Raw genomic sequence first — 13,377 nt, forward strand, 5'->3', positions numbered from 1 at the left:
GTGAATGTGTGGGTTCCCTCCGGGTACTCCGGCTTCCTCCCACTTCCAAAGACATGCACCTGGGGATAGGTTGATTGGCAACTTTAAATTGGCCCTAGTGTGTGAATGTGAGTGTGAATGTTGTCTGTCTATCTGTGTCAGCAGAGCACCACCCACACCATACACGGTGTGGAAAGTGCACTGCTTTCCCTTCGTGAGGCGGCGGATGGTGGTCCAGAATCGTTTCGAAGCCGTCGAAGTCGTTTTCCATGGCTTCCCCGAACTTATCCCATGTCCGAGTTTTTGCCTCCGCGACCACTGAAGCTGCACACCGCTTGGCCTGTCGGTACCTGTCCACTGCCTCCGGAGTACTATGAGCCAAAAGAACCCGATAGGACTCCTTCTTCAGCTTGACGGCATCCCTCACCGCTGGTGTCCACCAAGGGGTTTTAGGATTGCCGCCCCGACAAGCACCAACTACCTTGCGGCCACAGCTCCGATCAGCCGCCTCGACAATGTCCAGCACCTCCCTCGTGACATGTTCAAAGTTCTTCCGGAGGTGGGAATTGAAACTCTCTCTGACAGGAGACTCTGCCAGACATTCCCACCAGACCCTCACAATGCGTTTGGGCCTGCCAGGTCTGTCCGGCATCCTCCCCCACCATCGCAGCCAACTCACCACCAGGTGGTGATCGGTAGAAAGCTCTGCCCCTCACTTCACCCGAGTGTCCAAAACATGAGACCGCAAATCCGATGACCCAACTGCAAAGTCGATCATGGAACTGCGGCCTAGGGTGTCCTGGTGCCAAGTGCACTTATAGACACCCTTATGTTTGAACATGGTGTTTGTTATGGACAATCAGTGACGAGCACAGAAGTCCAATAACAAAACACCACTCGGGTTCAGATCCGGGCGGCCATTCTTCCCAATCACGCTTCTCCAGGTTTTACTGTCGTTGCCAACATGAGCGTTGAAGTCCCCCAGTAGGACAAGGGAATCACCCGGGCGAGCACTTTCCAGTACTCCCTCGAGTGTATCCAAAAAGGGTGGGGACTCTGAACTGCTGTTTGGTGCATAAGCACAAACAACAGTCAGGACCCGTCCCCCCCACCCGAAGGCGGAGGGAGGCTACCCTCTCGTCCACCGGGTTGAACTCCAACGTTCAGGCTTTTAGCCGGGGGGTAACAAGAATTGCCACCCCAGCTTGTCGCCTCTCACTTCGTGCAACCCCAGTGTGGAAGAGAGTCCAGCCTCTCTCGAGAGAAGTTGTTCCAGAGCCCTTGCTGTGCGTCGAGGTGAGTCTGACTATATCCAGTCGGAACTTCTCTACCTCGCGCACTAGCTCAGGCTCCTTCCCCCCCAGTGAGGTGACGTTCTACGTCCCAAGAGTTAGCTTAGGTAGCCGAGGATCAGACCGCCAAGTGCCCTGCCTTCGGCTGCCGCCCAGCTCACAATGCACTCAACCTCTATGGCCCCTCCTATGAGTGGTGAGCCCATTGGAGGGATGGCCCACGTTGCCTTCAGGCTGTGCCAACGTGCCCCAACTCCGGGCCTGGCTCCAGAGCGGGGCCCCGGTGACCCGAGTCCGGGCAAGGGAAATCCGAATCCACTTTGCTGTATATCCATAGAAGTAGGTATATATACTACATACTTATAATAGAATACTGTTTTATAAGATATACTGTATTATAAGATATATATGCTTTGTATTATAGGTTATAAAGCCAAATAATGAAATAAAACATCTCATTATTAACCAACTTTATGTACTCAAGACACTGTGGGCCAATAAAAAAGAAGCTGCAGTCCAAAAACAGCCACTATGCTGCATTTTGGACACCTCTGCCTTACAGCGTTTCTTTTAAGGAAACACTGGAATGGACTGCTTATATCAGAGGCTATTACCAGACAAATTTGATCCATAAATTCTGATGCACATTTTTTGGTCTGATCAAAATCAATATCGGATCGAGAAATCCCTTAATAAAAAACACTTATTCGTCAAGTTAATGGAACAAAGCCTCAGTTTCTAAAGGAGCATAAAGGTTGACCATGTAGCAATTGAAAAGTACTCGACATAATGAGTCCACATGTAATACTTTATATCAGGGTATGTCTGTTAGAATAATACAAGGCCGCAAGGACAGCAGAATTATGACGCCGATAAATGTGATTGTGTGTGCTACAATCAAAGATAAACACAGTACATATGTTAGTGATCATTTGAAGGTGTAATGTGTGCTAAATTACAAATATTTGTATCATCTTCTGTATAATGAGCAAAGGTTTTTGTTTTCAATGATTACCTGAGGGCGAGATCCTTCAGACAGCACTTGCATACACTGTAAAAAAAAGAAAGTGAAAATGCTTGTCTGAAAAACTGTCAGCATGCATGATGCAGCACTTTCCGCATATTTACATTGAAGTTCAAAGTTTCACTGTAAGTCAAATGCTTTGTAAATCACACTTTTTTACAGTACTTGGTTTTACTGTCCTCATGTACTAACAAGCAGTCGCTTTTTCCCCAATGAACGTTTGACATACATCGTACTTGCCAACCTTGAGACCTCCGAATTCGGCAGATGAGTTGGGGGGGGGGCTAAGGGCAGAGGAGTATATTTAAAGCTAGAATTCACTGAAATTCAACTATTTCTTTTATTTATATATATACACATATATATACATTAGGGATGTGGGAAAAAATCGATTCTAATCTGAATCGCAATTCTCACGTTGTGCGATTCAGAATCGATTCTCATTTTTCTAAAAATCTTTTTTTTTTTTTAATCAATCCAACAAAACAATACACAGCAATACCATAACAATGCAATCCAATTCCAAAACCAAACCTGACCTAGCAACACTCAGAACTGCAATAAACAGAGCAATTAAGAGGAGACACAAACACGACACAGAACAAACCAAAAGTAGTGAAACAAAAATAAAAATGATCAACAACAGTATCAATATTAGTTATCATTTCAGCATAGCAGTGATACAAAATCCCTCATTGACATTATCATTTGACATTTATAAAAATAATAAAAAAGAACAATAGTGTCACAGAGGCTTACACTTGCATCGCACCTCAAAAGCTTGAAAACACACTGTGTCCAATATTTTCACAATAATAAAATAAGTCATATTTTTGGTTTGTTTAATAGTTAAAACAAATTTACATGATTGCAATCAGTTGATAAAACATTGTCCTTTAAAATTATAAAATATTTTTACAAAAATCTACTACTCTCCTTGTATGTCAGCAGACTGGGGTAGATCTTGCTGAAATCCTATGTATTGAATGAATAGAGAATCCTTTTAAATCGGGAAAAAAATCGTTTTTGAATCGGGAATCGTGTTGAATTGAAAAAAAAAACGATTTTGAATCGAATTGTGACCCCAAGAATCGATATTGAATCACATACATACATACATATGTACCGTATTTCCTTGAATAGCTGCCGGGGAGCTAATTAATTTAAAACCTCTTCTAACTCCTGCGCTTACCAAAGGCATGCGGTAAAAGTAAGCATGCGCAAATTATTTTAAAACCTCTTCTCACTCCGGCACTTACCAAAGGTATGCAGTAAAAATCTGAGTGTGATGTAAGCTTGGACCTTAAATCCTACTGAATAGCTATTAATCTTCTTCCCTTTATGCGATTTCAAATTACCGATATTGAAATCAGCTTCCTCCATTTTGAAAATGATGACAGGGGAAGTGTCACTCGTGACGTCACGAGTTTGACCAGCCGGTAATACTAAGCATGCGCTAATTATTTTGCGAAGCGAGTTTGACCCTGCAGTAATTCAAGGAAATACGGTATATATATATATATATATATATATATATATATATATATGTATATATATATATATATATATATATATATATATATATATATATATAAAATAAATACTTGAATTTCAGTGTTCATTTATTCACACATATACACACACATATCACTCCTCTCTACCCATTGTTGTATTTGAAAGTGCAATGCTTTGCAGCCAGTAGCAATGCTTTTGAAGGAACATAGGTATGGGCAGAATCTGTGACATTTAAAAAGCAGAAAATGAGTGACTTTAGGGTGACTATCGTTTTTTGGACATTACCACTTGCCATAGTTTTGAAGCAATGCATGATGGGATTCCGGATGTTGTGTGTCAGTATATTAACATGTCGGCTGGAATAAACACATGCTGAGAAATAGCTCCGTGCCTGCCTACTTTATGGGTTATAAATAAACCTATGGATAACGGAGACATATATAATAGTCCCATTCTTGTTGTGTGTGCAGTTGTGCACTCTCCAAAAGCCGTAGATGTTATAACGTGACTGGGCCTGCACGCTGTTTATATGGAAGAAAAGTGGGCTTGACGACAGGCTGTCCTCACTCAGGTCCGGTTGAAAATCGGGAGAAATTCAGGAGAATGGTTGTCCCGGGAAATTTTCGGGAGAGGCACTGAAATTCGGTAGTCTGCCGGAAAAATTTGGGAGGGTTGGCAAGTATGACATACAAACCCTGTTTCCATATGAGTTGGGAAATTGTGTTAGATGTAAATACAAACGGAATACAATGATTCGCAAATCATTTTCAACCCATATTCAGTTGAATATGCTACAAAGACAACATATTTGATGTTCAAACTGATAAACTTTTTTTGTGTGCAAATAATCATTAACTTTAGAATTTCATGCCAGCAACATGTGACATAGAAGTTGGGAAAGGTGGCAATAAATACCTATAAAGTTGAGGAATGCTCATCAAACACTTATTTGGAACATCCCACAGGTGTGCAGGCTAATTGGGAACAGATGGGTGCCATGATTGGGTATAAAAGCAGCTTCCCAAAAAATGCTCAGTGTTTCACAAGAAAGGATGGGGCGAGGTACACCCCTTTGTCTACAACTGCGTAAGCAAATAGTCAGACAGTTTAAGAACAACGTTTCTCAAAGTGCAATTGCAAGAAATTTAGGGATTTCAACATCTACGGTCCATAATATCATCAAAGGGTTAAGAGAATCTGGAGAAATCACTCCACGTAAGCGGCATGGCCGGAAACCAACATTAAATGACCGTGACCTTCGATCCCTCTGACGGCACTATATCAAAAACTGACATCAATCTCTAAAGAATATCACCACATGGGCTCAGGAACACTTCAGAAAACTAAATACAGTTCGTCGCTACATCTGTAAGTGCAAGTTAAAGTTCTACCATGCAAAGCCAAAGCCACTTATCAACAATATCCAGAAATGCCGCCGGCTTCTCTAGGCCCGAGATCATCTAAGATAGACTGATGCAAAGTGGAAAAGTGTTCTGTGGTCTGACGAGCCCACATTTCAAATTATTTTTGAAAATTTTTGACATTGTGTCATCCAGACCACAGGGGAAGCGAACCATCCAGACGGTTTTTGACGCAAAGTTCAAAAGCCAGCATCTGTGATGATATGGGGGTGCATTAGTGCCCAAGGCATGGGTAACTTACACATCTGTGAAGGCACCATTAATGCTGAAAGGTACATACAGGTTTTGGAACAACACATGCTGGCATCTAAGCGCCGTCTTTTTCATGGACGCCCCTGCTTATTTCAGCAAGACAATGCCAAGCCACATTCAGCATGTTACAACAGCGTGGCTTTGTAAAAAAAGAGTGTGGGTACGTTCCTGGCCTGCCTGCAGTCCAGACCTGTCTCCCATCAAAAATGTCTGGCGCATTATGAAGCGTAAAATGTGAAAGCGGAGACCCCTGACTGTTGAGCGATTGAAGCTCTACATAAAACAAGAATTACACTTTCAAAGCTTTAACAATTAGTTTCCTCAGTTCCCAAACGTTTATTGAGTGTTGTTAAAAGAAAAGGTGATGTAACACACTGGTGAACATGCCCTTGCCCAATACTTTGGCACGTGTTCATCCCCTTGCCCAATACTTTGGCACATGTTGCAGCCATGAAATTCTAAGTTAATTATTATTTGCAAAAAAAATAATAACGTTTATGAGTTTGAACATCAAATATCTTGTCTTTGTAGTGCATTCAATTGCATATGGGTTGAAAATGATATGCAAATCATTGTATGCCGTTTATATTTACATCTAAGACAATTTCCCAACTCATATGAAAACGGGGTTTGTGCATGGATCACATAACAAATCCCTTTTAGCAGCAAAAAATTGCTGATTTTCTCTTGTTACACTATTTTACCTACCTGTTGATGTAATCACGTGACGATTCTAAAGAATTTCCTGTAAACAGTGTGGTGAGAGACAGACGGAGAAGACACGCCTCCTCACCTGAAAGATGTGCATGGGTTTATGTTTACAGTATACTAAATGACTTCATCACATTACTTTTGTTCAACTACAGTCACAAAAAAAGACATTATGAAGTACACACAGTTCTCAGGAGTAAGCATCTCAGGAGTCCTGTTACAGGATGTTGGTGTGTGTGTTTGCTTGCTTGCGCGTATGTTTACCGTTAGTGGTAACAAGGGTGTCACCGTACATATTGGTCATCAAATCAGTTGGATCCTTCAGAAACACATTGGACTTCTCTGAAACAAATCAAAAGGAAGCATCATGCGTGTGTGACAGAGAGTTCCCACTTTGCTAGATTTGACCCTGACCAAAGTTCAAAGATTTTAAAGGACCTGAGTCATCATGACCTTTTAATAGCCTGAGTTGTAGCTCGGTTACAGAAACATACACTCACCGGACATAATATTAGGTACACATGCACAAGACAATCCAATCCTAACACTCTGCACTATGGTATCACTTTATATTTTATTTTTTTATAATGTTCTACATTAAGAAGTTCAATTCTTATCAATCTGCGATGAGCTGGCGACTTGTCCAGGGTGTACCCCGCCTTCCGCCCAATTGTAGCTGAGATAGGCGCTAGCGCCCCCCGCGACCCCAAAAGGGAATAAGCGGTAGAAGATGGATGGATGGATGAATTCTTATCAATGTTAAAACATGTGATATTGTTTTTACGTTTTGCAGGTGTAAAATTATTTTTACACTTATGTGAAAGTTAATGGTAAAAAGTAGATGCATAAGACACATCTGCAACTTTAAATACATGTTTTTATATTGGCCATTTGAAGTTTTAGTATTTAAAGATACTTTTGTAGTTAACATAATAATGTTAGGGCAGTGGTTCTCAACCTGGGTTCGATCAAACCCTAGGGGTTCGGTGAGTCGGCCTCAGGGGTTCGGCGGAGCCTCCGCCGCGGAGGTCAAGACACACCTGACTCATCGTGTAAATAAAAACTTCTCACAACTGACGTATTATGGATACCCCCAAACAACTACTGTAATTTTCCATATGCGCGAACAAACGTAAAAACTACTTGAGCATTCAGTGGAGCACATGTGAGCAACGTCAGACGTGCACATGCACTGTGGCCACAACAGCAGCAGACCTGTCCCAAACCTGACTAAATAACAAGTTAAATGTTTTATTATTATAATCAAATGACAGCAGTCATTTCCATGAGATTCTTTTCTAATATAACTGTTTTGGCCCACTTACAATGACAATCACAAAAAATATTGTTTTTTCATGAGCTGTGTACTAGTATTGTATGTCTGGGTGGGGTTCCTGCTTTGGAAATAATTTGTATCCCTTTCAGATATCGCATTTAGTTCCCACTAAAACATTTACATGTTGCACAATGAGATGTAAACATGGGATCATGTGTACATTCCTGTAACTTTCTGTTTGTAAAATAAAACTTAGTATTTCTTTAAAATAATAAGATCATTTCATGATTAATATTTATAAATTAAGATTAAAATAAAGAAACTTTTTTTTTTTTTTTCACTAAAGAAGGGTTCGGTGAATGCGCATATGAAACTGTTGGGGTTCGGTACCTCCAACAAGGTTAAGAACCACTGTGTTAGGGTCTGTTACGTTTCAATCAATCAATGTTTACTTATATAACCCTAAATCACTAGTGTCTCAAAGGGGTGCACAAACCACAACACAAACCACTACGACATCCTCGGTAGGCCCACATAAGGGCAAGGAAAACTCACACCCAGTGGGACGTCGGTGACAATGATGACTATGAGAACCTTGGAGAGGAGGAAAGCAATGGATGTCGAGCGGGTCTAACATGATACTGTGAAAGTTCAATCCATAATGGATCCACACAGTCGCGAGAGTCCACTCCAAAGCGGATCCGACACAGCAGCGAGAGTCCCGTTCACAGCAGAGCCAGCAGGAAAACATCCCAAGTGGAGGCGGATCAGCAGCACAGAGATGTCCCCAGCCGATACACAGGCAAGCAGTACATGGCCACCGGATCGGACCGGACCCCCTCCACAAGGGAGAGTGGGACATAGGAGAAAAAGAAAAGAAACGGCTGATCAACTGGTCTAAAAAGGGAGTCTATTTAAAGGCTAGAGTATACAAATGAGTCTTAAGGTGAGACTTAAATGCTTCTACTAAGGTGGCATCTCGAACTTTTACCGGGAGTGCATTCCAGAGTACTGGAGCCCAAAATGAAAACGCTCTATAGCCCGCAGACTTTTTTTGGGCTTTGGGAATCACTAATAAGCCGGAGTCCTTTGAACACAGATTTCTTGCCGGGACATATGGTACAATACAATCGGCAAGATAGGATGGAGCTAGACCGTGTAGTATTTTATACGTAAGTAATAAAACCTTAAAGTCACATCTTAAGTGCACAGGAAGCCAGTGCAGGTGAGCCAGTATAGGCGTAATGTAATCAAACTTTTTTGTTCTTGTCAAAAGTCTAGCAGCCGCATTTTGTACCAACTGTAATCTTTTAATGCTAGACATGAGGAGACCCGAAAAGAATACGTTACAGTAATCGAGGCGAGACGTAACAAACGCATGGATAATAATCTCAGCGTCTTTAGTGGACAAAATTTAGCGAATTTTAGCGATATTACGGAGATGAAAGAGGGCCGTTTTAGTAACGCTTTTAATGTGTGCCTCAAAGGAGAGAGTTGGGTCAAAGATAATACAGAGTCGCCTTGTTTAATTGTTTGATTGTCAAATGTTAGAGTTGTATTATTAAATAGAGGTCGGTGTCTAGCAGGACCGATAATCAGCATTTCCGTTTTTTTGGCGTTGAGTTGTAAAAAGTTAGCGGACATCCATTGTTTAATTTCATTAAGACACGCCTCCAGCTGACTACAATCCGGCGTGTTGGTCAGCTTTAGGGGCATGTAGAGTTGGGTGTCATCAGCATAACAGTGAAAGCTAACACCGTATTTGCGTATGATGTCACCTAGCGGCAGCATGTAGTTGCTGAAGAGTGCAGGGCCAAGGACCGAACCCTGGGGAACTCCACACGTTACCTTAACATAGTCCGAGGTAACATTGTTATGGGGGACGCACTGAATCCTATCAGTAAGATAAGAGTTAAACCAAGACAGGGCTAAGTCTGACATGCCAATTCGTGTTTTGATACGTTCTAATAAAATATTATGATCAACGGTATCGAAAGCAGCGCTAAGATCGAGGAGCAGCAACATAGATGACTCATCAGAATCCATCGTTAGCAATAGATCATTAGTCATTTTTGCGAGGGCTGTCTCCGTGGAGTGATTTACCCTGAAACCGGATTGAAAGGTTTCACATAGATTGTTAGACGCTAAGTGTTCATTTAACTGCCCCGCAACAATTTTTTCGAGGACTTTTGAAATAAAGGGAAGGTAAGACACCGGTCGGTAGTTTACCATGAGGTCAGGATCGAGGTTAGGTCTTTTAAGAAGAGGATGAATAACCGCTTTTTTGAATGCTAGGGGAACAGTGCCCGAGGAAAGTGATAAGTTTATAATATTTAGCACTGATGGACCTAATAATACAAAGAGCTCCTTGATCAGTTTCCCAGGAAGAGGGTCAAGTAAACATGTTGTTTGTTTTATTCCATTTACACGTTGTAAGAATTCCTCTAATGTTATTTCCTCAAAACGAGAGAAACTATTTTGGAGGGCAGTATCCGCCGTATATACAATCGTATCTGTGTTAATAGAACCCAGTTGTAGCTGGGACGCATTGTCTTTAATCTCCTTTCTAATGACTTCAATTTTCTTACTAAAGAATTGCATAAAGTCATCAGCTGAGTGGGTGGAGCTACTGGAAGGGGTCCCTTGTTGGGTTAGTGATGCTACCATACTAAACAAAAATTTAGGATCGTTTTTATTACGGTGGATGAGATTTGAGTAATATTTAGCTGTAGCTAAGGTAAGCATGTGTTTATAAGTTATTAAACTATCACTCCATGCTTGATGGTGCACCTCAAGTTTAGTCGTGCGCCATTTGCGTTCCAGCGTTCTACATAATAATTTCTGAGCTCTAGTTTCTTCTGTAAACCACGGGGTACGCTTTTTTGGAGCCTTTTTTAACTTTAGCGGTGCTATGTTATCAATGGTTTCGCGCAGGGCGTCGTTAAAGTTGTTAGTGAGGTTATCAATTGAGCCCACATACTTTGGGAATGGTGCCATTACCGAGGGCAGTAGGTCAGCAAGAGTTGTCGTTGTGATCGTATTAATGTTGCGGCTGCTATAGCAGTTATTATTATTATTAGTTTGACGAATGTGCGTCTGAACCTCGAATTTTATAAGGTAATGATCGGACAATACTTTAGTATACGGGAGTATCGTAACTTTGGAAACGGTGATACCCGTGACAAGCACGAGGTCTCTCGTATTACCGTTGCGATGCGTGGGTTCATTTATTATTTGTGTGAGACCACAGCTATCAATTATAGTCTGTAGCGCTACGCATGGTGGGTCCGATGGGGTATCCATATGGATATTAAAGTCCCCCATTATGATTATATTATCGGCGTGTGTCACTAGATCAGCAACAAACTCTGAGAATTCATTGATAAAGTCCGAATAGGGCCCTGGGGGGCAGTAGATAACAGCCAGGTGTAGAGGCAGCGGTGTGACAGACCTCATAGTAAGCACCTCAAACGATTTATATTTATTATTTATGTTAGGACTAAGGTTAAAGTTTTCGTTGTATATTAGTGCGACCCCCCCACCCCTTTTAAGAGGACGGGCAATATGCCCATGTGTAAAGTTAGGAGGACATGCCTCATTTAGCGCAAAAAAGTTGTTTGGTTTAAGCCAGGTTTCGCTGAGACCGATGACGTCGAGATTGTTGTCTCTGATGATATCATTAACTGTTTGGGGTTTTTATGCTGCCGATTCTGATACTGATCATGCATGAGTGAAAACAGTGAAAAAAGTCACTATCAGACTAGGCTCTTATGAAGAAAATGATATTTAAGATACTAAAAAAAGCAGGTTATTACCATAATGGAGGTGATTATTATTAACTTAAGGGAGTATCTCCACACAGTGTATGGAGACACACAATTAGCTGCTAGACGCTTGTCAGCCATGGGAATAAATATAAAATACTGTACAGTGTCAGCCAGAGGGGATCTGCGTTCGTGATCAACTTTAAAATGCATCAATCGGCAATAGCAATCACTTACTTTTTTACAAAGATCGGCACATCCCTAATTATTATTTACGTGGTTAACTTCTTGTTACACTTGTATGAAGGCTACTGTTAAAAAGTGAACACATCTTCAACTTTCAGAAATCTCTGTTCATTTGTCAATTAAGTTAAGAGAGTATTTTGTTGATTTAACATATTAGTGGTTGACCACTTATTAGACTTCTATGAAAGTTACTGTTAAAAAGTGAATAATCTGTAAATTGTATTACTTTGTGTACATTTGTCGATTAAAGTTAAGAGAGTATTTTATTGTTTAAATTTTAGTAGTTAATTTCTTCTTACACTCATATGTACGTATCAGTAACTGTTGAAAAAAACTGATGCCCAACTTTTATTGCACCATTTTCATATGAGATCAGTCGTGAAAAGATTGTTTATCATGAGTTGTGTTGTTTAAACATATTCATTTTAGAGTGGTTAAGATGGTGAAATGTTATTGAAGAAATTGCCTGTATTGGGGCAAGTTTTTTTCAACCAAATGTCTAATGGGAAGAAGTGTTTCAAAAGTGACTATTTAAGTAGTCGGGGCTGGAATATTGTAGGTTCTATTGTATGATTTAGCACCTTTAGTAAATTATATTGTCATCAGAATGTTCTCTATGTGCAACTTATATAATTGTATCATGCCAATTAAATGCAATATTTAATATTGTTTCCCTGCAGCACCACCACGAGGCTGTCCCATGACGAATCACACTGTGCACTCGGCGCCATAAAAAAAATATTATTATTATATTAATAATCACCTGAGAATATAAAGACACGACTCGTCATAGTGATGAACGCCACAAGGCCACTTATCAGTCATCCCCAGTTGAGGGTATCGCGACGCTGTAACAAGTAATATACGATATATAGTACGATAATATCGTGTTCCATTTGAGTTGTATTACAGTTGTACATGTGCAGACAGGGCAGGTGCACACACTCACGCACATGCGTCCACATACCGCACAGCAGCTCTCTCATGCCTTGAGCCGAGCACACGAAGGTGGTAGGTCTGTTCATTAGGCGGCTCTGAAAAACTCTGCTGCCGTATTTCTCCATCATATGCTGGCAGAAGCTCACTGGGTTCCGGTAAAAGTCCAGCGTCTTGTCCCCCAGCAGCGACACACCTGTGCTGCCCAGTAGTTTTGACATAATGCAGCGGCGGAACGAAACTGTAAACGCTCTCGGCCAGGGGATTCCGCCTGTCAGGATGGGACACAGTTAGGCCGAACTAGCAAGTCGAAACTTTGTCAAACTAAGTCCAGTTTTACCGTGTTCGCCGCTTAAAAGTCGAGGTTTGAAGACACGTTGTCCTACGTGTCAAGTTACGGCCACTATTTTCTGGATGGATTTTCTGCGAGGTATCTATAAGTACCCAGCTATACCAGTGGTTGTACCAGAGAAGGGTGCGTTCAAATGCCCTCGGATTTTTAACGTGACGTTGAACGCTCTCCACTACTTCCGCAATTTTACTGCCTCGGGCATCGGAACACAACAGCGAGCTTTTAATGTGCCAAAAAAAAATCTATGTTTATATAATTCACTCGGTCATGAACTAAAAAACACACATTTGGACAACACGTTTTGGTTTCCTTTTGTTTATTCGCAAGCAAAACATGAGGAAGAACAGTGCCAAATGTGTCTCTGTCAAGCAGGTACACGTTTTAAAATAAAATATTGTAGTATCTATTTTAAAGTGCTTGTTATTTGTCTTGGTCTTGAAATATACAATAATTAAAACAAATGTTTGACTTAATACGGTATCTATATAAACGTTGTCAAAGTTTCTCTTATTTTTGGCACACTGACAATTAAGTAAACCAAAATGTGTGATCACATATGTATTCTGAACAAGAGATTGTGAGTTGTGTTTTCGCTTTTATTTATGAAAG

General features: G+C 41.0%; 1 protein-coding gene across 3 annotated transcripts in view; it reads right to left on the minus strand.

The window, feature by feature from the left end:
• LOC133536313 (putative cytochrome P450 120) overlaps window positions 1–12,901 on the minus strand; it is an 84,816-nt gene extending 71,915 nt beyond the window's left edge. For 2 of the 3 annotated variants that reach the window (XM_061876739.1, XM_061876741.1), the window contains exons 1-5: window positions 12,757–12,901; window positions 12,448–12,687; window positions 6,459–6,536; window positions 6,192–6,276; window positions 2,287–2,322 (exon numbers count right to left, since the gene is read on the minus strand). In XM_061876739.1, coding sequence (XP_061732723.1) covers window positions 2,287–2,322; window positions 6,192–6,276; window positions 6,459–6,536; window positions 12,448–12,637 — 389 coding nt within the window. In that variant the 5' untranslated portion in view covers window positions 12,638–12,687; window positions 12,757–12,901. Of the gene's footprint in view, window positions 1–2,286; window positions 2,323–6,191; window positions 6,277–6,458; window positions 6,537–12,243; window positions 12,329–12,447; window positions 12,688–12,756 lie in introns of those variants that run through there. The other variant, XM_061876740.1, reaches the window with a different exon arrangement.
• Window positions 12,902–13,377: the final 476 nt, after the last annotated feature.

This window comes from Nerophis ophidion, linkage group LG17 (assembly GCF_033978795.1).
Source record: "Nerophis ophidion isolate RoL-2023_Sa linkage group LG17, RoL_Noph_v1.0, whole genome shotgun sequence".
Taxonomy (NCBI): domain Eukaryota; kingdom Metazoa; phylum Chordata; class Actinopteri; order Syngnathiformes; family Syngnathidae; genus Nerophis; species Nerophis ophidion.